The 22,888-nt window shown below is 39.2% G+C and overlaps 1 protein-coding gene across 1 annotated transcript; it reads left to right on the top strand.

Moving 5' to 3' along the window:
* Nucleotides 1-4,798: 4,798 nt before the first annotated feature.
* LOC104596500 (sugar transport protein MST4) lies at nucleotides 4,799-11,266 on the top strand. Its single transcript, XM_010257690.2, has 5 exons — nucleotides 4,799-5,025; nucleotides 6,384-6,706; nucleotides 8,212-8,336; nucleotides 9,613-9,904; nucleotides 10,488-11,266. Exons 1-5 carry the CDS (start codon nucleotides 4,890-4,892, stop codon nucleotides 11,121-11,123), a joined length of 1,512 nt encoding a protein of 503 aa, XP_010255992.1. The 5' UTR covers nucleotides 4,799-4,889; the 3' UTR covers nucleotides 11,124-11,266.
* Nucleotides 11,267-22,888: the final 11,622 nt, after the last annotated feature.

A 22,888-nucleotide genomic window follows, 5' to 3' on the forward strand; every position in this document is an offset into this window, starting at 1 on the left:
CCCTAATGTCCTCCTGAAGGTATTCGACCTGATGCTGCAAATCCAGCCTCAGGTCCGCCATGTGCTTCACTACGACTCCCATGGCCTCGGCATCTCTCTGAGACCTCGCCTGCTTGGCCTCTGCAACACGAGCAATCGCCTCAACAGCTCGGGAAGCCGCCTCAGCAGCTCGAAAAGTCATCTCGGCAGCACGAAGAGCCTCTTCAGCAGCTCGCGCCTGCCTCGAGCTCCTTCCCACCTGGGCCGCCAAGGCGTGGATAGAAGAGTTCATCTACCAAAAAGAAAGAACGAGTGATCAAAAGAACAACAACAAGAAGGATAAAAACAAAAGAGCTCGATAAAAAGTCTGACTTACCACCATGGCATGAGTAACAGCACGGCAGACCACCTGGTGCAGAGGGAGTTCAGTCCACGCCGCGACCTCCTCGGGGAAAATGGCCTCCTTACTCTTCTAAAGAGCGTAGGTCGGCGACAGTACACTCCTGAATTCCCCTGGGGCCCCCGAGCCCGAGGGCCCAGCTCGCGTATGAGCAGACCCAGAGTAAGCAGGAGCACCAGAGTAGGTGAGAGCCCCCGTGTAAGTAGTCTCAGCATATGGGCCCCCTGCCGCTTCTTGCATTGGAGGAGCCATCTCGGGCTCCTTGGGCGGATCCCCTGACAGGTAGTCCGGTACCCCGGGCTCCGCATCCCGGGGCAGCTCGGCGCGAGTTAGCTTGGTGACTCGCTTCCTCCTCTTCATGCATTGAAACAAGTACCCACCACGGGTCCTTCCTGAGTCCTCACACCTGCAAAAAAGAGTTCGGCATCAAAAAAAAGCCAAACAGAGAAAAATAGAACCTCCAAGTAAGAAACCTACCCGAACTCAGGTTGGCCGCAATGAGCTTGGCCTCCGTCAGATACTGTTGGCACTTTAGCCCAAGCCGCTCCCATTGCCGAAGGCCCTTCACCGTCTCTTTGTCAAGCGTAACACCGGAGTCAGGCGCGGCCACCCCCCACTCGGTCTGAAACGGCCACCCCCAGCACACTTCGCACCCCGAAGTAGTCCCGCTTTCACGCCGGGACCTTGTTAGGAAGTTCATGTAAAAGCTTAAAACCCGGGCGAGGAGACAGGTAATACACCCGCCTATGCCCGGGGAGGAGACCCGCTTGCTTCTTAAGCATTAAGATGGAAGAGAAGATCTCCAAGTCTAAAGGAAAGCCCTGCTCGCAAAATAGGGAGATTGTCCCCACCAAATTACGAATGGAGTTCGGGTGAAGCTGGCCGACCGTAACGCCGAAGTGATTCAAGACCTCACTAGGAGGGGATGGAAAGGCAATCGCAGCCCCGCAGCGAGTTGCTCCCGAAATATCACGATCTCATCAGGACCGTGTTCCCATGGAAAGCTACCCGAAGGTATGAAATAAGCGTACTCCACGGGCAAGTTGTAATAGGTAATAAGGGATTGGAGCCCCTCAGGCGTCATGGTCGAGGGGCCAAACTTGTCTAACATTCGACCCCGACGAGAGGTGGACGCCAAACTACCCGAGGCGACTCGACCTACGGGTTCGAACTCTTCCTCGAGCTCTACTTCCGGCTTGCTAGGACTATCAGGGGATGCAACTCGGTTCGTAGAACCTGCATCTGACCCACTTGAAAAACCGTCTGAGCTATCCGAGCTAGACATCGAGTAGAGAAGGTGGATTCCAGGAAGGTACTCACACGGAAAAAAGCTTGAACAAGACTAGAACTTGAACGAGCAAAAACCTTGAACACGAACTGAAAGCCTGGACGCGAGCTGAAACTTGGACGCGAGCTCAAGAGGCAAATCACAAAAGTTACAAAGCGACTGAGGTCCCCCACTATTTATACCCACAGTGACTGAGAAGCAACAACACAGATCAAAGCCAATTTGACGGCCCGCAGTCGTGCTGACCGCACGTCCCCTGAGACCGAAATGTGATTGGCGCACGTCTTTCTGAAACTGATAGAGCGCCGGTGCACGTCTTTCTGAAACTAACAGAGCACTGGTGCACGTCTTTCTGAAACTGACAGAACGCCAGCGCACGTCTCCTCACATTAAAGGCGGCAGCGGCACGTTTTCAAAATTTGAAAAGACGCCTATTGTCACGTCACCCAGCGGCGCGCTTTTTTGATTTTTGAAATAAAGCGCGCGCTATCACGTTTGGCAGCATTTGTAGGCAGGTCGGCGCATTTTCCATCTTTTGGGCGCTCGAAGAAACTAAGAACCCTGACAACGCACCTCGCGCTATCAGTCAACCGAGATTCGAAGTACGGGACAAATCCACCTGCCACCTTGCGAACTCCCCTCGCCAAGGCAAGACCTTTAGCACGAGGAGTGGGGGGCAATTGATAAAGGAAGATTTGGCCCGACCTCGTAATCACTCAACACGTGGCAAAGGCAAACAGCTCGGCACAACAGCGCGCCCAGGGCGCGAGCACCAAAGGGAGGAACCAGCAGTCTGAACTCCCTACAAGGAGCCCGAACTCCCACCAGCAGTCCGAACTCCCTACAAGGAGCCTCAACTCCCTACGAGGAGACCGAACTCCCTACTAGGAGCCCGAACTCCGTACGAGGAGCCCGAACTCTCCCTTAGGCCCCGAGCCACACAAGGCAATGACCCGAACTGGCCCACCTCATGGCAGTTCGGGACACTCCCTATCCGAACTCAAGACTTCACCTTGCTCACCACTCCAGCACCCGAACTGGCCCGCCTCATGGCAGTTTGGCTTGAAGGAAAAAGTAGGGAAAGGAAGGGAAAGATAGGAAACCTTTACAAACATTGTATAGGTTTCCCTACCTTTCCCTTCTTTTCCCTATCTTTTCTTTCAAACAAAACATAACCTAAATAAAAAAAAAACTAATAAAAAATGAAGAGAACTGGTTTTTGGTAAAAACCCTAGTGCTCCCTACAAGAGTATGGGTCTACTATGCGTAAGCTACACACAGAACTGGTTCTTTGACATCCCTAAACAACGAGGTGGCACAGTCTAATCTATAGTGGGACTAACTTTCTACTTCTAGCAATCCCACATGGACATTGGTTCTTGGCTTCTTATAGTCAAAACTATGGTTCCCAATAGGAGTGCAACTTGGGTGGGACCAACCCAAGCTTGGATTGATCCAACCTGCAATTTTGCATGGGTTAGACTTGGCTTTTTAGCCCTCAAGCTGGGCCTGGGCCCAAAGTTTTTTTTTTAATTTTTTTGGTTAGTCCCGGTCCTAGACCTTAGGTAACCTTAACTCAGCCCGAACCCAATCCAACCTTATTCCAATCCGAGCTTTGCTTAACTATGTATACATATAACATACATTTATATCATAGACTAATTAACCAACCCAAGCCGAGCCACAATCAAGTGCATCAAATTTTTGTGCGGGCTGGTCCAAATTGGACAGTTTGAGCTTGACCTTGTGCTCAGGTCTTAATCCCAATGCGTAGGGTTGGATTGAACTTAAACTTAGCCCAGCTAGCCGAACTTGCACCCCCTAGTTCCTAAAGATACCGAATTTGGTAGACACTATAAGTAAGCAAGCTGAATATGTGCAATATCATTTTGCTGACGTGTGTCCCACAAATGTGTACAGAGTGAGCAAACTAAAAAGCCTGTGCATTGCTCAATATCCCTTCACGGATGAATATGTGGATGTGATTTCATTATTGGATAAATTACGAATTTCTACCACATGTTTTAGAGATAGTGGCACTTAACCATCAAACTTTATTTTTGTCATTAGCATTCCATCAGTTAATATTAGCAAATATTCTTTTTACACGTTTCTAAAACCCTAAGTTGCTCTTATATCATTTTATGAGGCTATTTTTGTAGAAGATTGATAAATTACAATAAAAAAAGAAAATTGCAAAAAATTATAAGAAATACAACCAAAAATCAAATAAAAGAGGAAAATAAAATACAAAAACACATTGAGAATTGCAAAAACAAAAAACAATAAAAATGAAATTAAAGAATACAATAAAAATATAAAAATTACTAAAAAAAAAGACAGTACAAAAGAATACTGAACTTTATATAGGCATTTCTATAAAATTCCCAGTTAGTACCTTGTGCTTTGGGCCTAGTGCTATTTTGGCCCCCGAACTTAAAAATGCGTCAATTCAATACTCAAGCTTTTAAAACGTGACAATCCAGTATCTGCCATTAATTAGCAGTTACCCAGCCATTAAGTGGCATTTGAAAAAAGCATAAATGCCCTTCAAGTGTTATGTATTTTTCTTTATCAACCATTTAAACGTTGACAAAAAATTAACAGTCCAAAATCCTTGCCTTTTCCATTCAAGAAAGTTGGGGTCACGTTTGAGTGGGCATTATGGTGACCTCAACTTTCTTGAATAGAAAAGGCAAGGATCTGAAATTATTAAATTTTTATCAATGTTTAGATGGTTGATAAAGAAAATTAAATGACATTCGAAGGACATTTATATCTTTATCAAATGCTACTTAATGGCTGATTAACGACTAATTAACAGTAGGTACTAGATTGTTATATTTTAAAAGTTGGAGTACTAAATTGTTGCATTTTAAAGTTTAAGAATTAGTGCCACTAGACCCAAAATACAAGGGGTTTAGTGTGACTACTCCCAACGTAATTTGTAATTTTCCCTTCTTTCAGATGGATCATTTGGATATATCCAAAAACTATGGAGTGCCGCAAGGCGTATGTTGACTGGATAGCGTAAAATAGTGCTACCATCAGGCCACTTCCACGTGGCAACAAGTAGTCCCCAATATTCTTTCGTCGTCTATATAAACGATATCGAAAGAACAAGTATCCTCATCTCTTCTCGGTATCCTGCTACTTCTTTTGGAATCAATCCGCGTGTTTTGCGCAGGAGAAATTAACTTCGAACAGCTAGCCATTGTAATCATGCCTGCTGGAGGATTCTCTGCGCCAGCAACTACCGGCATCGAGTTCGAAGCCAGGATTACGCCTATCGTAATTATTTCTTGTACCATGGCCGCCACCGGAGGTCTGATGTTCGGTTACGATGTCGGAGTTTCAGGTTTCTTTCTCCTTTTTCATGCAACCTTGGATTTCTATATGCTCCTTTTATTATTTATTTTCTAGATTAAACGAAATAAATTCCTGTAAGCATGATGCTTAATTTTAATTTTTTCAATTATCGTTGCATAGATTTTGATTGGCAATTCTTAGAGTCAGATTTTTTTTCCAAGTCGTTATTTCGATGATGAGTGATAACGAGCGAGCTCCAGCTTCTGGAATCACCACTAAAACGTTATTTTTTGGCCTTCTATTCAGTAAGAACTAATCCAATTGTTTCTTGCAAGTTGCTGCTAAAGGTTGTCGCCTACGACCTACGTTGTCTGGGAAGAAATCAATGAAGAGAATAAATTTTCTCACATTTAACGAGGAGAACAGAAACTCAGATATTGAACTCTTTTCGTTGAAAAATTAAACTGCAAGGGGTATACCCCAAGGGGAAGAGAATCAGATCTTGAGTCATTATTTCTGGAAACCAGAGACAGAGAGAGACATCTCTAGTCAAGATGTTGGTCCGATCGCCTACAGAGACAAGAGTTTACAGTCCGGACGCTGGACCGATCTGATACTCAAGTCAGACGGGAGACACTCAAAAGATTTCGTACAGAAATATTAAAATACCCTTGAAGATTCTAAGTACAGCAGGGGCATTTTGTAATTTCAACTTTGTTTAACTCGTTCAGACTTAAGACGTACTTTTGCTGATGGCTGCGACTGACTGACCCTAGTCCAGTAGTCCCTAGTTGCCCCACAGACTCTCCGTTTTGTTGAACGTATAATATAACTCCGCTTCGGATCTCCTATACTTTTCATGCACTTCCATTTGGTCGGTGTTCAATTACACGTGTAAAAACATCCACATGTGTGAGATAGTACATTAGTATGGACCAAACTGATCGCAGGTATTGGAACAAACCGCAATTAAACAAATTAATGGAGTCTTAGTTTTTTTCTTGGTAATCAACACCTCGGCATTCGTCTTTGTAGACCTCATTTTTTTTTTCTAATTATTCAAGTTAATCCCATCATAAGATATAATAAGGTTATGTTTGGTTTGATAACAAATAAGAGATATATAAAAAATTGAGGGAAAGTTCTTAAGAAATTTCCACAGCCTAAGAAAATTCTTTTTTTGTTTTCTATTTAATATTGTTTTCCAAGAAAATCAATCATTTTCCTTCTTAATTTTTGGGTGCAACCAATAAATAGTAATAGTGCTTATACTCTAATTTTTCCAAAGCTCATAATGAGCTCTTTTAGAGGAAATCATAATGGGTATTTGCTAAAATGTATTCAGTGCTTATTTAATTACCAATCATAGTGACTTGTTTAATAAAAATAATAATAAATTTGTTGCAGGTGGTGTAACCTCTATGCCGGATTTCTTGAAGAAGTTCTTTCCGGTAGTGTACCGGAGGACGAGTGAGCCGGGGATAGACAGCAATTATTGTAAATACGATAATCAGGGATTACAACTCTTCACTTCATCTCTCTATCTGGCGGGATTGACCGCCACCTTCTTTGCATCTTATACTACAAGAAGGCTGGGCCGGAAGTTGACGATGCTTATTGCTGGAAACTTCTTCATAGTTGGAGTAGCATTCAATGCCGCGGCAAAGAATCTCGCAATGCTCATAATAGGACGGATCCTCCTTGGTTGCGGTGTTGGTTTCGCTAACCAGGTTTGGCTAGCTCTTTGCTCTACTCCGTTTCTCTCTAGCTAGCTCAAAACATTTGCTTGCCTCCTTTGTCCCTGCGTGTTTACTCTCACTTGATGAAAGATTAGCTAGCTCATTAGTACTGTGTGTGATCCAAACAATGACATCAACACGGTTTTCAATTTTGTACTAATCCTTCCCAGTTACATCGGACGTTGTAGTCGGATGGACCATGGAACCAATTAGTGTGGGTTTCTGTCGTCAGGTATTGAAAAAAAGTGGATCAAAAGGTCCCACTATCATGAATTCATGACAAAAACAAAGACTCAAATTGATCTCCCAAGATCCTGCACTACTTTTTTGTTCAAGTTGTGAAAACAATGCAAGTTTATTACAAATTTGCACATGATTGTGCAATTGTGCACTTCTCCACCAAAGCAGTTTTAAATTTTATCCACTTGTATTCTTCACCAGAAAGCATGCCTTATCTGTTTGGTAAAGTGGGCTTTTCCTTTTTCAATATTTCAACCGTGGCGGAAAAAATAAAAAAATAAAAAACATGGGCCCATTCCTATGATATGGTGGTATATATCATGTCTTTCGGGTTTTACACTTTTACTGTCTCCCTTTCTCTTTCAGTCTTTCTGGTGGAGCCATGGAGGTTGGTTGTGATTAAATGAGAATGTTGGGTAACGCGCCTTGGTGATTGAGATACTACCGGGTTTGAGAACCCTTGAAAGGAAAAATGGGTGCGGTATTGTTTTTGTTTAGCCATATGGACGGATTAGTGGAGTTGAGTCAGCTATCTCACCAAGACGGGCAAAATATTGAGCCAGACCATCTTGTTAGGGGAGAGCACAGTTGATACAACCTCTATTGTTTGACTAATATGGATGGGCTATTGAATATTATTGATTACCCAACTGAGAGGAGTCAATGTACGTGTTGAACACGTGTAAAACAGAAAGACAAAAGATACCGAAAGGACAATGCTGACTATTTTTCAAGGGCCAATAATTCTGCATGTTGTGGAAGGGTGGTGGGCCTGTGGGGACGTAGAGGCTAGTGGTAGAGCTGGGTTATGCAGCCCAACAAATATGAATCATGATCAGACCGTTGATCTGGCATTGGTAAATGGGGCATCTATGTGAGATAAATGGAATTTCCATTGGTTCTACCTCTTGCTTACTCCTGCCATTTTGTCTTTCTGACTGTTAATGTAGGATTTGTATGTCTGGATTCTAGCCTTCTGGGCTTCTAGCTTCTCTGGGTCTTTGGGTAAATCCTTCTCCACCTCACAAGCTAGCTATCGAATCTGGATGTTGTTTTTATCTACTAAACTTTTAATTTTATTTTTTTATACATAAAGTCGCACCATATAACATGGGCATACGGCCCCAAATATCCAGAATAAGGCTTCTGCTTTAATTCATCATCCGGACACCTCTTCATTCTCCATTCAGAGAAATTCCTAATCTGTTATTTGACTCCATTAATCTGGTTTTTTGTGCCTGTATGAAACACAACAGGCTGTTCCACTATTCCTATCAGAGATAGCACCGACCAGAATACGTGGAGAACTGAACATACTGTTCCAGCTGAACGTCACCATCGGAATACTCTTCGCCAACCTCGTCAATTACGGAACCGCTAAGTAAGCATTGAATCGAATACTCCATCCCCAAATTTCTCACTGTCTTTTTTGCGACAAGGGCAATGTCTTGATCCTTTATTAATTGAGATAATTCTTATGCTACTCGTTTAATTTCTAACCCTGGATCTGCTAGCGTGTACAACAGGCTACGTAGTCAAATCATTAGCAAAAACATCAGCCATCCGTATAACTGTCAGATAACCAGCAATTGACGTGTTTACTTATGATTGGATCACGTAGCCTGACTTTCTTTTATCCATATGCATGAATTGACGGTTGAGTGTTGACAGTTGACACTATAAATTTCAACAGCTCCACTACCGAGAGTCCGAGACTGACCCAAGTCTGTAGCAGTGGATTTAGAAGGGGGAGGGGAATAAATCATCGGTGCTTTTGAATGACGCATGAAACTTGGCTTCTTTGGTCTTTGTTTTGTTACCACTTGGGATTAATCAGTGTTGATGGTGTGAAACTGAAACATACATCCTAAATAAAAGTACAATATTATAATACTAAATAAAATAAAAATTAACAATAAAAAAAACAAAGTTTTGGCTTTATATTGGATGTTCCGTCACCCATGAGTCATGACACGGCCAGAGAGAGAGAGAGAGAGAGAGAGAGAGAGAGAGAGAGAGTTGTGCGAAAATGACAAGTGCCCACACTGTTAGAGATTTACAGCATTGCCAATTTGCCAACTATGTGGCTTTTCTTGCCCGATGAACCTTAGCCGCTTTTGCCGCCATTTGCTACTACAATTATATGAAGCTTTCTAAATTCTAGCCTTTGTTGTTTTTGCTTCTGTTTATTTGCTTTAATATATCTTTTTTCCCTGATAGCAGTAGCTTTGTTCAACCAAGCTAAAAAGAAAAGATTCCATTTACATGTATTTTTACAAATTTACTTTACCTGCACCTTCCTCTATTTGCTTGTACCGTTACGAAACGTTCTTTAATCCATGAACAGTTAAAAGCTAAAGTTACCCCAAAAAAGGGGAAAAAAACTCCAGAACATTTGTGGCATCCAGATTGAAATTACTCAAAAGTTATTACGAATTTTCATTTTATCTTGGTGAGAATTTTGGTCACTTTATTTCAGAGGAAAAATATATGTTGAGATTACAATGAGATATGAGATATTCTCATGCTGATGTGTAATATGTTGAGATTACAATGAGATATGAGATATTCTCATGCTGATGTTTAATCTATTTCTATTTTTTAATTCTGTTGTCGTGACTGTTGACATTACATCTCAATGCTTGACCCTACCATAGGATCAAAGGAGGCTGGGGCTGGAGGCTCTCTCTGGGGCTGGCTGGGATCCCTGCGTTTCTCCTAACCTTGGGGGCCCTCTTGGTGGTTGACACCCCTAACAGCCTCATAGAGCGGGGTCGCTTGGAAGAAGGAAAAGCGGTACTGAGGAAGATAAGAGGCACTGAAAAGGTCGAACCTGAGTTCCAGGAGCTCGTGGAAGCGAGTCGCGTGGCTAAACAAGTGAAGCACCCCTTCAGGAACCTCCTTAAGCGGAGGAACCGACCCCAGCTGCTCATTGCAATAGCCTTACAGGTCAGGATTCAGGATTACTAGCTCACTGCTACAGCTCTAACTTTTCCCACAAGTGGACCATACATTAGAGCATTATATCAAACAGTGGTGCCCTGATCCGTCGTCCCAAGTCCTATATATTCAATATATCATCACAAATAGTAAGTCCCTCGGTTTATGTTCATATTGATGAGGTTTGTGTGTGAATGCGGTCACTCTGCTTCGACTATCAACTGAGACACCGCCGCGTCATTTGGTTGACCTATTGGCTAGAAACTGCCCAATTCCAACGCTACCTACCCAAGCAAATAGGGTACTAATGCAACGACATAATTGGCTTGAGTAGTCCAGCCCATGAATCAATTGGATAATGCTTACCAACCCCCAACTGTGAGCCAGATAGGGTGTGAATTCCACAAGAAGTCGGCAGAAAGCCAGAAACCCAAAATCTTCTTTTCCTACGCAGCCAAGTCCAAGTCAGAAAAGCCACGTACCCTATCTACTTCACTGATGTACTAATCTTAACATGCAAATCAGTTTGATCTCTAGGTGGGTTATACTGGTATTAATACTGGGTTTTTTAATTTTGTCGGTGGTTCCACAGATTTTCCAGCAATTCACGGGTATCAATGCGATCATGTTTTATGCCCCGGTGCTGTTTAATACAGTGGGATTCCATAGTGATGCATCTCTTTACTCGGCCGTCATAACAGGAGCTGTCAACGTTGCGTCCACCGTCGTCTCTATCTACTCAGTGGACAAGGTTGGACGTCGGGTGCTTCTACTGGAAGCTGGGGTCCAGATGTTCTTCTCACAAGTGGTCATAGCAGTGCTACTAGGGATCAAGGTGACGGACCACTCAGACAACCTTGGCAAAGGCTATGCTATCCTAGTGGTGGTTATGGTCAGCACGTTTGTTTCATCATTTGCATGGTCATGGGGGCCTCTTGGGTGGCTTATTCCGAGTGAGACGTTTCCGCTGGAGACCAGATCGGCGGGGCAGAGTGTGACGGTGTGCGTCAACCTGCTCTTCACCTTTGTGATCGCACAGGCCTTCCTCTCAATGCTCTGCCACATGAAGTACGCCATTTTCGCATTCTTCTCTGGGTGGGTACTCATCATGTCCTTCTTTGTGTTATTCCTTCTGCCAGAGACCAAGAACATCCCCATTGAGGAGATGACCGAGCGAGTGTGGAAACAGCATTGGTTCTGGAAGAGATTCATGGATGACGATGGCTAGTTGTAGGGGGGCTGTAATTCTTAATTCTGCATCGTGTGTTTTCGTACTTTTCCCGTAATGGCATCGATGCTTCTGCATAGTTGTAAGAGATAGTTGTGCACCCGTTTCAATGAATCGGGATAAATAGATTGATTATTAGAAAACTATTTTAATCCTTTTAATAGTCTTTTACTCCCTACCTCGCCACCCGCCGAAAAAGAAAACGAAAAAAATAAACCCTTTTCTAGTCTAACCTACTGTTGCTTACTGTATATTTGTGATTTGGTCAATTTGAGATAGCGTAGCCCATGAAGTCAAAGTGTTGTGAAACCCATTATCATGTTCAAAGGAAATGCCTTTTTCATCTGTATATCTACGTTCAAGAAGTGATTTAAATCCGTCGTTGATCCGGCCGGTCAAACCGTTCAAACCGTTATCTAGTCAAGATTTTGGGTCTAATTTAGTCAATACCCATTAGACGGTCAAAAATCATTGATTTGGTCAAGAACTATTTGACCCCGGTCGATTCAACCATTCACCTATTTGACCCGATCATTGGGTCATGAGTTATACATTTAATACATGCAAAATTTTGGAGGTCATAACTTTGCATTCCGATGTCCAATTGGGGTGATTTTTTTTTTTGGATATAGCGTAGCCCATGAAGTCAAAGTGTTGTGAAACCCATTATCATGTTCAAAGGAAATGCCTTTTTCATCTGTATATCTACGTTCAAGAAGTGATTTAAATCCGTCGTTGATCCGGCCGGTCAAACCGTTCAAACCGTTATCTAGTCAAGATTTTGGGTCTAATTTAGTCAATACCCATTAGACGGTCAAAAATCATTGATTTGGTCAAGAACTATTTGACCCCGGTCGATTCAACCATTCACCTATTTGACCCGATCATTGGGTCATGAGTTATACATTTAATACATGCAAAATTTTGGAGGTCATAACTTTGCATTCCGATGTCCAATTGGGGTGATTTTTTTTTTTGGATAGTTTTTCGAGATCTATGTGTCCCAAGGGGCCATAGGCACCTTGCCCCACTATTTTCACAAAAAAAAACCCTTTTTTGGCCACAAATTGTAATTTTTATTTTTTTATAAATAAAAAAACTAAAAACTAAATAAAAAATATAAATTAACATATCTAAAACTTATTTATACATAATTTATTGATAAAATATATATTTATACATGTGTGTATGATGACGTGGCATGGTCTGAACTATTTGACCCAGCCAGTTCAACCGGTGACCTGCGACCTAAAGACAAAAAATGGTTCAACCTCTGTATCAGTTTTTAAAACATTGTGCTAAAGAGACCATTTATCTTTTTCTTTTTTAAAATCTTTTTCGGTATAATAGATTTTTCCTTGTTTTTGATAGATGAAGACATGCACTATTTTATTGCAATTAGAGGTATAAACGGACCCAATGCGACATTCAAATTATCCGAATTCAATTCGATTATGTGAAATCTCGAATTCGAATTTGACAGCCCTAATTGCAAATAAAAGGAAAGCATCTAGATCTGTTTAGATTTTTGGGATTAGGCTTATATTCAAATAAAAGGAAAGCATCTAGATCTGGCTTGCGGGGCTCGAAAAGATTTTTGGTCCTTAGTACTTTACCGTGTGGTTGATGGTGATAAGACAGGACCCTTCACTGGTTGCAGGTTCGGAACCCTTCACTAAAAAATTAGGATACATGTTTAGATTATCGGATTCATGAACCATTTTTCAAATATTTCAAAGATTTTAAACTGTTCAAATGGGGTTCTTCGACTGAAAATAATTAAGATAGATATCAGGCTTCGAAATAAAACGAAAATAAATTAAGATAAGATTTTGAATTGATGTTTGGCCCAGTTACTCTTCCAGGTAGGACAGTAAGTCGAAAATCGAAATATTGGACACATAGCTTGTTTTGGGGGCCAGACCGGTTCTGTGTTACCAGACCCTGGCTTTTACCTTTCTCTTGCTGGCTGTTCACTTGTTCAGGCAGGTTGGGCGATCAAACCCAACACCAAGAACGGACTGGCTGATCAAATATATCTTATAAAATATACATACAAATCTAGCTAAATCAATATCTGGCCTTAGATTTATGTATTGAATTAACACAAAATACGAAGATGAATTATAAAATGAAATTTATAATAAAGAATATATAAAGGGATTTAACTATCCTTGATTCTACCCAATCGCATAAGCAACCTTTGATTGACAATCAAAGTTAGTGAAGATGAGGACCATTGGTGTGTATCTCTCACGCTTTTTTAAGTATCGATGCAGTTTTCCCACTCCAGGATTTAATGCTTTATACTTGATATGAAAGTTTATTTTGATCGAAACTCTTTTTCTTCCTTGTTTGGTAATTTGATGGGGACCTATAACATCACTTATTGAAGTTTCAAATAATTGAAATCATCTATGACGCAGCATGGAAGTAATGAGAAACCGGGCTGACTATGCAAGCACTGGGCGATCGCTAACTTCTAGCGAAGAGCACCGAATTTTCTAGGAGAGAGAAAAGGTGGCGAAAATTGGAAGAAGAGAAATTGAAGAAATTCTAAAAATATGAAGTATGAATTGATGAATAATTTTGGGAAAATAGCAGTATTTATAATACATTTGAAAATTGTAAAAGAACTAGAAAATAATAACTAGGATAGATCCAAATATCTAATATGATAGAATCGAATTCTTCTTGGTTTGATCTCCACCGTCCAATCTCCCTAGATGCATGAATCTTGGATTATCTTGCTAATCTTGATGCTTCTTGGAGTCTTTCTTGATAATCTTGGAAGAGTCTTGGAAGAGTCTTGATAATCTTGGAAGAGTCTTGGAAGAGTCTTGCTAATCTTGGATTCTTGGATCCCTTGCTTATCTTGAATTATTGGATCTTAGTTAGACTTATCCTTAACCTAGGAGCTGCCGCCCCTAGGGGTGAGATGGGCCTTGTGATGGGCCTCCATCAATCTAATTCTTCTCATTTGGGAGTTTGAATCTCCTGCCCACAAGAACTATACATACCGGGTATTGTGCATGGTATTGTGCACAGGGAGAACATCTCATTCTTCTGCATGGTATTGTGCACAGGAAAATGTCCCCAATGCACAGAGTCCTCATTTGGCGTATCATCAGTGATCATAAAAACTATGCATAACGGGAAATACGCATTGGTATGTTTCGATTTTTTGAACCTTTGCTGTGAAGTGCTTCTCTAGAAAGAGCATCTTGCAGAGTTGCAGGTGATTGATGAGAAATAAGAAAATGAATTTTCTTTCTCCCCTCTTAAACTCAAAGTAGAATTGAAATAGATAAGTAAGTGTTGTTTGCAATTCTCAACTCTCAACTGTGTTGGTGAGACTTTAAGACAGGGCCTCATCCTCCCTAGCCACCAATATTTATTTATAGCATAGGTTTGGGCTGCCGCCTCAGCCCACTACTTTTTAACCAATCCCATGTAAGTAGGGCGTTTGTTAGGTTTAACTCCTATTACTTGCTCTATTATGTGAGAAGCAATGGTTTGATGAAGGGCCCACTTCTGTTACAACTTACAACAGAATATGGGCCTAATTGCGTTTAGTACACTAAAATCCTTGGGCCGATTTAATGGTATACTATGGGTTATATCCATTTAGATTTAGACCTTAGGCCTACAGAGGCCCATGATAACATGGGCTTAGGAAAATTTTATTCTTTTCATCTGCATTGGGTTTAGGTGCACTAAGGACTAGAGCTGTCAATGGGTCGGGTCTACTCAATTGAACCAAATTGAGTATTGAGTAATCAATCCAGTTCTGTTTCAGAGTTTTGTGTCTTCATTATAATTAGGTTGGGATCAATTTTTGCTATTTCTAGACCGATTATGTAATTAATAATATATAAAGGTCTAATGATTTTCTTGTAAACTGTAAAAAGATAAATTTCATATAGTATATAAGATAATTTTAGTTAAAAAATACTTTTTTATCAACATATAAACAGTTTATTTTTTACTGACATTTTTATCAAAAATAAAGTTTCAAATTGTCATTTTATAGGTAATTATGGATGTCAAATATAATCGGATCTATTTTTTTTTTATCTTTCAGACCCAATTATCCCCGGTGATAATTGGTTCCATTCTGGTTCTAAGTTTGCGTCCCAATTATAATTGGACCCGACCCATTGAGAGCTCAAAATGGACAAGGAATTTGTATTGAATACATCAAGAGTTAATAGGGCAGCTTTGTGTAGATGTAATGCATATAGAAGGGAACATATTAATAAAACCCTTTGCAGGTTAGAACCGATTGTTTGGGGGTTGGTCTATGATGACGATTTCCTCTAACTATCCCATGTGGGCTTTTATACCTGAATCACTTTTTCTACCACACTAGTGTTGGCCTTAGATTTACTGCAGTGACCCGACCAATAAATTACTTCATCTAATTAACATGGTTTTTGGAAATGTGGGTATTTTTTAGGATCATTTTTAAGAAAAAATGCCCATACTTCCAAGACCCATTTTTCACAATAAAACGCTTCTGCCATATAGACAATAAGAAATACTATGCTGTTTGGTAAGGTGATTTTCATCTATGTACTGATAGGTAAGCACCACATAGAATACACATCAGTCAACCAATGAGGAAAATAGTTCACCCATACATGAATCTTAGCAAATGTGGGCTATTTTAACATTTATTGTACCACAACCTCACTTAAATCATAACTGATTGGAAATTGTCGGGGCTTACAGCTGGATCTCCTACCCACACCTACCCATAGGATACTACAACCGTACATTGGGAATATATCCCCCGTAAGAGATTCGAGCTCAGCTAAAATTAGTAAAATTAATATGTTTTTCACATTTTCTTTCTTGGCTGGAAGTATAGAACAGCCACTAGTTTCTTTGTGAAGCTGTTCACCAAGCGCTCAATGGAGCTGCTTCAGCAGTATCTTGGGAATATTGGGACTATATTCACAGTTTGAGTATGTTAAGTTTATGTTTATAAGCAGGAACTTAATGGTACTAAACATAATGTAGCTCAAAAGGTGAAGTATTGTTTCTCTTGTCAGGTTTGGGATGGGGATCAGCTTTTTTTTTTTTATTATTATTATTTTGATTATTCTGATTGTTGATATCTGTTTTGTTATTAATTAGTATTTATGCGTAAAAGAAGACTGAAAATTTTCCACATTTTACTATTTGTCTATTTCAGTGATAAATAAATTTTTAGGTTTTTAAATGCCCCTCATAATAGTAGTAGGGCAGTAATTGGATTGCCGGGATGCTTCCTGGGTCGAAAGGTCCAATCATCCGGGTCAACGGCAGTTCTAAAACATTGTTGAATGGGATGCCGATCTAAATATTCTGACGTATTGGACTTGAGTTAATTCAGATTTAATTCAAATCCAATTTAATATAAATGTAAATTAAAAAAGTTTTAAAATTATTTATGTTTGATTTAAACATATATAGTAAATAAATATAAATGAAAAATATTAAATTTATTAGTTAAATTTAAATTTTAATCGAATTAAATGGAGTTAAATCCACACTTATCCTGTTATTAAGCAGATGCAGGTTCCAAGATTTGGATCCAAAATAATCGGACTTGAAGTGGGATCGAGTGTTGGGGCTCAAATATTATTGATGGGTGATTTCGAGGGATTTGAAGAATCAATATTTTCTCCAATAAATTATGTTTTGGTAGAAATAATGTTGACAATATGATCTTTTCAAAAAGTAAAAACAAAAAAGAATCATGTAACTGTTACAGCATAATTGGTTTGCATATTATTGACAAGGACAGGTCACTGCCATTGCCATACCAGAAATCGATTATAATTAAAATCCCTTTTCCTCGACCTGATTTTCCAAGTTATTTCCTTGTTTTAAAGGAAGTTATCTACAAAATACAATGTTAACGATACAGTTGTTGTGGCAATTTATAATTAGTTAGAAACAGCAAATGGATTCCTCCAACCAAACGGAGTCGATTTTTCATACTATGTTCATTGAAATGTAAAAAAGAAAAAAGAAAAAAACCGGGATCAACATGGGGTGGTGAAAGTTAAAGTTCTCTGAAAATCTGAAGAAAAATTAAGGGTAAAATACAAAAGCCTCCCATGAACTTTCTGACAATCATAAAAATCTTTTTTATAGTTTTATTTTAACAAAAATCTTCCTTTTATTTTTGAAAAATTCAACAAATATCTCCTTCGGTCAATAACCAAGATGAAAAATGTTAAACAGATAGATAATCCTCGAACATTGTTCATCTTCTTCAACTGCTTAGTCATTAAAGCATTGGGTTTTGCCCTTCTTCGACGGAGGTAAATCTGTTGCGCCTACAGCTTAATCCTCAGCTTGTTCTAAAGAGATAGTAGATCATAGATGGCCTCAGAAACTGGAGCAGCAGCAACAGCAGAAGCAAGACTCTTGTGACCTCGCTTTGCAGTGGCGGACCAGCTCGGACACTGGAACGTTACCGACGTCTGCAACGGGTTGCTTGGTGGATTCGCGGCCATCACCGCTGGCTGCTCAGTGGTGGAGACGTGGGCGGCTATCATTTGTGGGTTCATTGCCGCTTGGGTCTTGATTGGATGCAATAGGCTCGTCGAGAAGTACAAATATGACGACCTACTTGAGGCGGCGCAGTTGCATGGTGGCTGTGGAGGTTGGGGGATCATATTCACGGCCTTGTTTGCAATGAAGGCATATGTCGAGGAGGTCTATGCAGCGTGGAGGCCATATGGGTTGTTCATGGGAGGAAGTGGAAAGCTCGTAGCAGCTCACATTATTCAGATTTTGGTGATCATTGGGTGGGTCAGTGCCACCATAGGTCCTCTGTTCTATGCGGTACATAGATTGAATTTGCTGAGGATATCTGGTGGGGATGAGATGGCCGGAATGGATTTGACCCGGCACGGCGGCTTCGCATACATCTACCACGACAATGATCCGTCACAGAAGTCGGCAGGGTTCATGCTGAGAAGAATAGAGCCCGCTGGCACTCTCAGCACCACTCAAGAGTGCATCACCAATTGTGTGATCACACTGATGCCAGCCTGCACTATTACCCATCGAAGTGAATCACAAATTCTATGATCTCACTGCTGGTAGTAGCTTCTATCTCTTTCTCTGTCTCTCCTTTTTTTTTGTTTTCTTCTTTTTAGGGGATTGGGAGTGTTAAAATTCTAAGATATTGTAAAATATCAGTGTAATTGGGGTGGGAATTGGATGATTGGAGAAGGAAGAACAGTATTTTGTTTTCTGTAATTTCCTTTTTTTTCTTAAAAAAATGGTTGTGGTGAAAAAGTTGACTGTGATACATGTTTTGGCAGTTTGGCTGGTTTTTAAATTAATGATTTTGTAAAATAATTACTTCCTTTTAAGTCTCTTTATTTTGACATTTTAGCTTTATGGTTAGAACCGCAAACTTTGGTCGATCGATTGACCGAAACTACGAATATGGGTTGCTGCCGATGTTGTTCTTCATCTACAGAGCCTTTTGCAGCAAACCCAAATGATTCTTCCGGGTCTAAGATGGTGGGGATAGGGAGGCAGATCTTGCCTACTTTATAGTTGGATAAACGGAAATGATAGTCAGTCTTAATAGGATTAGGAAAATCATTAACGTATGAAAGGGTAAAATAGGTATTTGAAAAGATTTGATCATGGATTTAACGTTTTTCATCATGATTATTGATGGAAGGGGGGTTTTTGTCAAACTTTTTAAAAATAGTGGGGAGGTTTTTGCTAAAGTAAAACTGTAGGGGATACATACCCTCCAAAGAGGGATCAAGCCATTATAGTTCTTGCACAATGTGGTGATTAGAGAGAGAGAATTGAGTATTTGGGTCCCCCAATCGAAAATGGATCTTCTTTATATATAGTTTCTTTTAGAATAGAGTATTTTCTTTTTTCTTTGAAAAAATTCCTGATTAGTACCTTGTACTTTGGCTCGAGTGACAAATTGGTCCCCAAACTTTAAAATGTGATGATCTAGTACCCGAATTTTCAAAATGTGACAATCCAATACCTGTCGTTAATCAGTCTGTTAATCAGCCATTAAATGACATTTGAAAAGTCAAAAATGCCCTTCAAATACCATTTAATTCTCTTTATCAACCATCCAAACATTGACAAAAAACTGAACAGTCTCAAGTCTTAGCCTCTTCTATTCCAAAAAGTTGGTGATTGTTTAGAAGAATCTAGAATTTGGGACTGTTCATTTTGTTATCAATGTTTGGATGGTTGATAAAGAGAATAAGATGGCATTCTTAGGACATTTTTGACTTTTCAAATGTCACTTAATGGATGATTAACGGATTGGTTAACAACAGGCTCTAGATTGTCACATTTTGAATGTTTGGGTACAGGTACTGAATTGTCGCATTTTAAAATTTTGGGACCAAATTGTCACTCGAGCCAAAATACAGGGTACTGATAAGGAATTTCCCCTTTTTCTCTTTAGAATAGAGAACTTTGGAATCATGCCATATCATCTAGGGTCAGACAACATTCGAATTTGAATCCGATTAGAAATTTCGATATCTGACGGATATTGGAAATTAATATTTGAACTTGAATTTGATTAAATATTTGAATAATTCAATTCGAATTTGACCAATTAATCATTTTAAGTAATTAATAAATATATAAATAAATATTTTATCTATATAAAGTATATAAATATTAAATTATTTATATAATTTAATTATTATATATAAATTGTATAAAAAGCATTTAAATATTTTATATATTATATATAAAAATTAAATAATTGGTCAAATTTGAATTAATATTTATCGAATTGAATCACGTCATATCCAAATTCAAATCTAATTAACTAACCGATATGAATAAAATATCTGAATTCAATCAATTAAGATGTTCGAATAATCTAAATTCGATTTGATTATTTCAAATATCTAATTCAAAATCGGATTTTAATACTTCTCACACCCCTAATGGTTAATTGTCAAGCACTGGTTTATTCTTATACTGATTTTATAATTTGTCTTGAATTACTACTTGTTGACCTGGATTGGTCATTGGATCAGGCTGACTCGATTTTGATTTGGAATGGATTAAATTGGGTCTGTGACGGTTCACATGGTTATGCTTTTACATTCTATGTTACAATGAGGGTGTCCTTGTCGTAACCATGGTTTTAAAGCCATCATTGGTCTGATCCGAGCAGTTGAACCGCTCAATCTGAAAAGTGAAAACTGACCCGCCTATTCCGTTCCATTTTTTTTACTAGTACACTAGTAGTGCTTTTTCCAAAAAAAAAAAACAATTGACTTAATCAACAAGTCATTAATCCGGATGGTTGATTCATGGGACCATTTGACTTAGACAACGGTTCAAAAATGAAATTATTTTTTAAAAACTAAATTAACAAAAAAAAAAAAGTTAAAAACAGAGAAGGGCTTTGACTGATTAGTTGGTAGAAGATTGGTTGGTTGGCGGGAGAGAGAGAGGGAGAAAGTTGAAGGTAGGCAGGCTGCCTAAGACAGCAGTTAGTCAGTTACTCCTTTCTTTCTTTCTCTTGAGCTAACAGCTGCCTAAGTTGAGGTAGGCAGGATGCCAAATGTTTGAATCATTTGATTTGGATGATCAAACGATTGACCCGAAAACTGATGATCAAAACAGTTAAATATATTTGATTCAGTTTTTTAAACCTTTGTTATAACAGCAATGAGGTACATCCCTTAGGTCTCAACTAAATGTCACTTGGTTAAAAAACAAATTAAATGTCACCTGAAAAATAAAAACTTTTTAAATAAATTTCAGCAGCTGATCTGTTTTCAGACTTCTAATAATAACTTATTCATATTTTGATGGATATTATGTATGTGTTTGGTTTCGTTTATGTTTATTGGATGGGTGTTTATTGGAAAATCGTTTATCTGATAAATACCTATTTTAAACATTTTTTTATTTTATTGTTTGGTTAAGTTTATTTCGGGCATTTCAAGAATCATTTTTTTACAACTCAATACAATAAATGTTTTTCCACCTCATACTGTTTGATGGCACGTTTCAAGAAATATGGATGTTTCAGTGTGACACTTTCACTTTGGTGCATAGGATCTATTAGTCAATCCAACGGTCCAAATTACATGAAAGATTCGGCGTTGCCTCGTTAGGAGATGCAAATACAAGAAGCTCTGTCTGCGAGATAAAAAAAAAAAAAAAAAACACAAGATCAAAGAAGAGAAATGTTACTAGAGACCTTAGGAGAAAAAAGAGAGAAAAATAAAAAAAAAACCCTTAACAAATGGAATCGAAGGATAGATCTATTACCTTGTCGACGAAGAACAGCATCCACTGCTCCTCCGGTGTCACTCCTCCGTTCATGGTACCGGTTTCCTCCGGTGTCCACTGTTATCTGCTGACGGTGAACTCTGGCTCGTGGTTAGAACTTAGGGTTTCATCAGATAGAGAAACAAAATAATCCATATCATGGGATGGTAGATCCAGGTTACACCGGATCAAAACCTCATTGCGCCATGTCATATGACACGTAAGCACCATGTCACCTACGCGTTTCATGAAATGCATAGCCATTGGGTTCCCCAAAGGCTAATTTCATGAAAGACGATGAAAATAAACGAAAAAGCATTTTTTAGTGTTTTTATATTAAACGCTGCCACCAAACAGTAGTTTCAGCGACAATAAACATTTATTGCGCTAAAAGCTGATGTGGTGCTGAGGTGGTAGCGTTTATTTGATAAACATAAACGGAACCAAACACCCTCTATGTATATGTATAGCATCGATGCTGCAAATACAACACCGTTTTCTGAAAAAACGGTGTTGTTGATGTGTGGGTTGGAAGCACCGTTTTCTAAGAAAACAATGTATTTTTTTTCTTTTTTGTTTGGAATTGTTGCTGCCAGGTAGGATGTTTCTTGGAGCAACAACTTTTTTTGTTTTGTACCAGTGCTTCAAGAAACGTTTTCAGCACTAGTACTCATTATCCAATGCCACATCACTGTCACCTCACATCTCTGTTGGCAGTAACGAGCTGCAGCTTCGAAAAATGTCAAATTCGGCGTTGCTCCAAGCCATACCTTTTCAATTTTCAAGGCATGGCTTAGAGTACTATTTTTTATGAAAAAATGGTTCCAAATAAACACTCATTTCCTGGAGTACCATTTTTTACAACATGACGCTGATGTGGTACAATTTTCTAGAACAACAACAACGATGCCAAACAAATGCTATATATATATATATATATCATTTGATTGTGCTATTTTTTTTTTTTTCAAATTAATGTTGTTTACCATGGTGCATTGACGGTGGATCCTTCACTTTCTTAATTCTTACTTTTTTATTTACCAAAAAAAATTCTTACTTTTTTTAACTTTTTGATACATTCACTTTCTTACTTAAAAAACACCTGCCAGCTCAAATAACCTACAAGCCAAATGCATTCATTGTGATGAGAATTGAAAATTGTAAGAATGATAGATGGGGGAAATTGACACAATTCAATGGGTAGGTGAGTGATAAATGGAGGTTTTGCAAAATAAAATAAAATAAAAAATTAAAACTTGTGAGATGAAATAGATTATAATTTTCACATCACTCTATGACTTCAGTTGACCTCAGCTACCACAAAGTGTCACATGTGAAACACTTCAATTTAACGCCAATTAGACTTTTACAAAGTAATTACTTTCAGATTTAAAGCTGTTTATCTGCCCCAGATTTAATTGTTGCACCAAGCAGTGCCACCTTAGTTATATTACAAAATCGTAAAT

Source organism: Nelumbo nucifera, chromosome 1, assembly GCF_055504915.1.
Source record: "Nelumbo nucifera cultivar China Antique chromosome 1, China Antique-T2T, whole genome shotgun sequence".
Taxonomy (NCBI): domain Eukaryota; kingdom Viridiplantae; phylum Streptophyta; class Magnoliopsida; order Proteales; family Nelumbonaceae; genus Nelumbo; species Nelumbo nucifera.

What these genes read in the sequence shown, in the direction of transcription:
- LOC104596500 (XM_010257690.2), top strand. Translation starts at nt 4,890, where the DNA reads ATGCCTGCTGGAGGATTCTCTGCGCCAGCAACTACCGGCATCGAGTTC. An exon ending in TTACGATGTCGGAGTTTCAG is followed by an intron (nt 5,026 to 6,383) that starts GTTTCTTTCTCC and finishes AATTTGTTGCAG; the next exon opens with GTGGTGTAACCTCTATGCCG. An exon ending in TCATTGCAATAGCCTTACAG is followed by an intron (nt 9,905 to 10,487) that starts GTCAGGATTCAG and finishes GTGGTTCCACAG; the next exon opens with ATTTTCCAGCAATTCACGGG.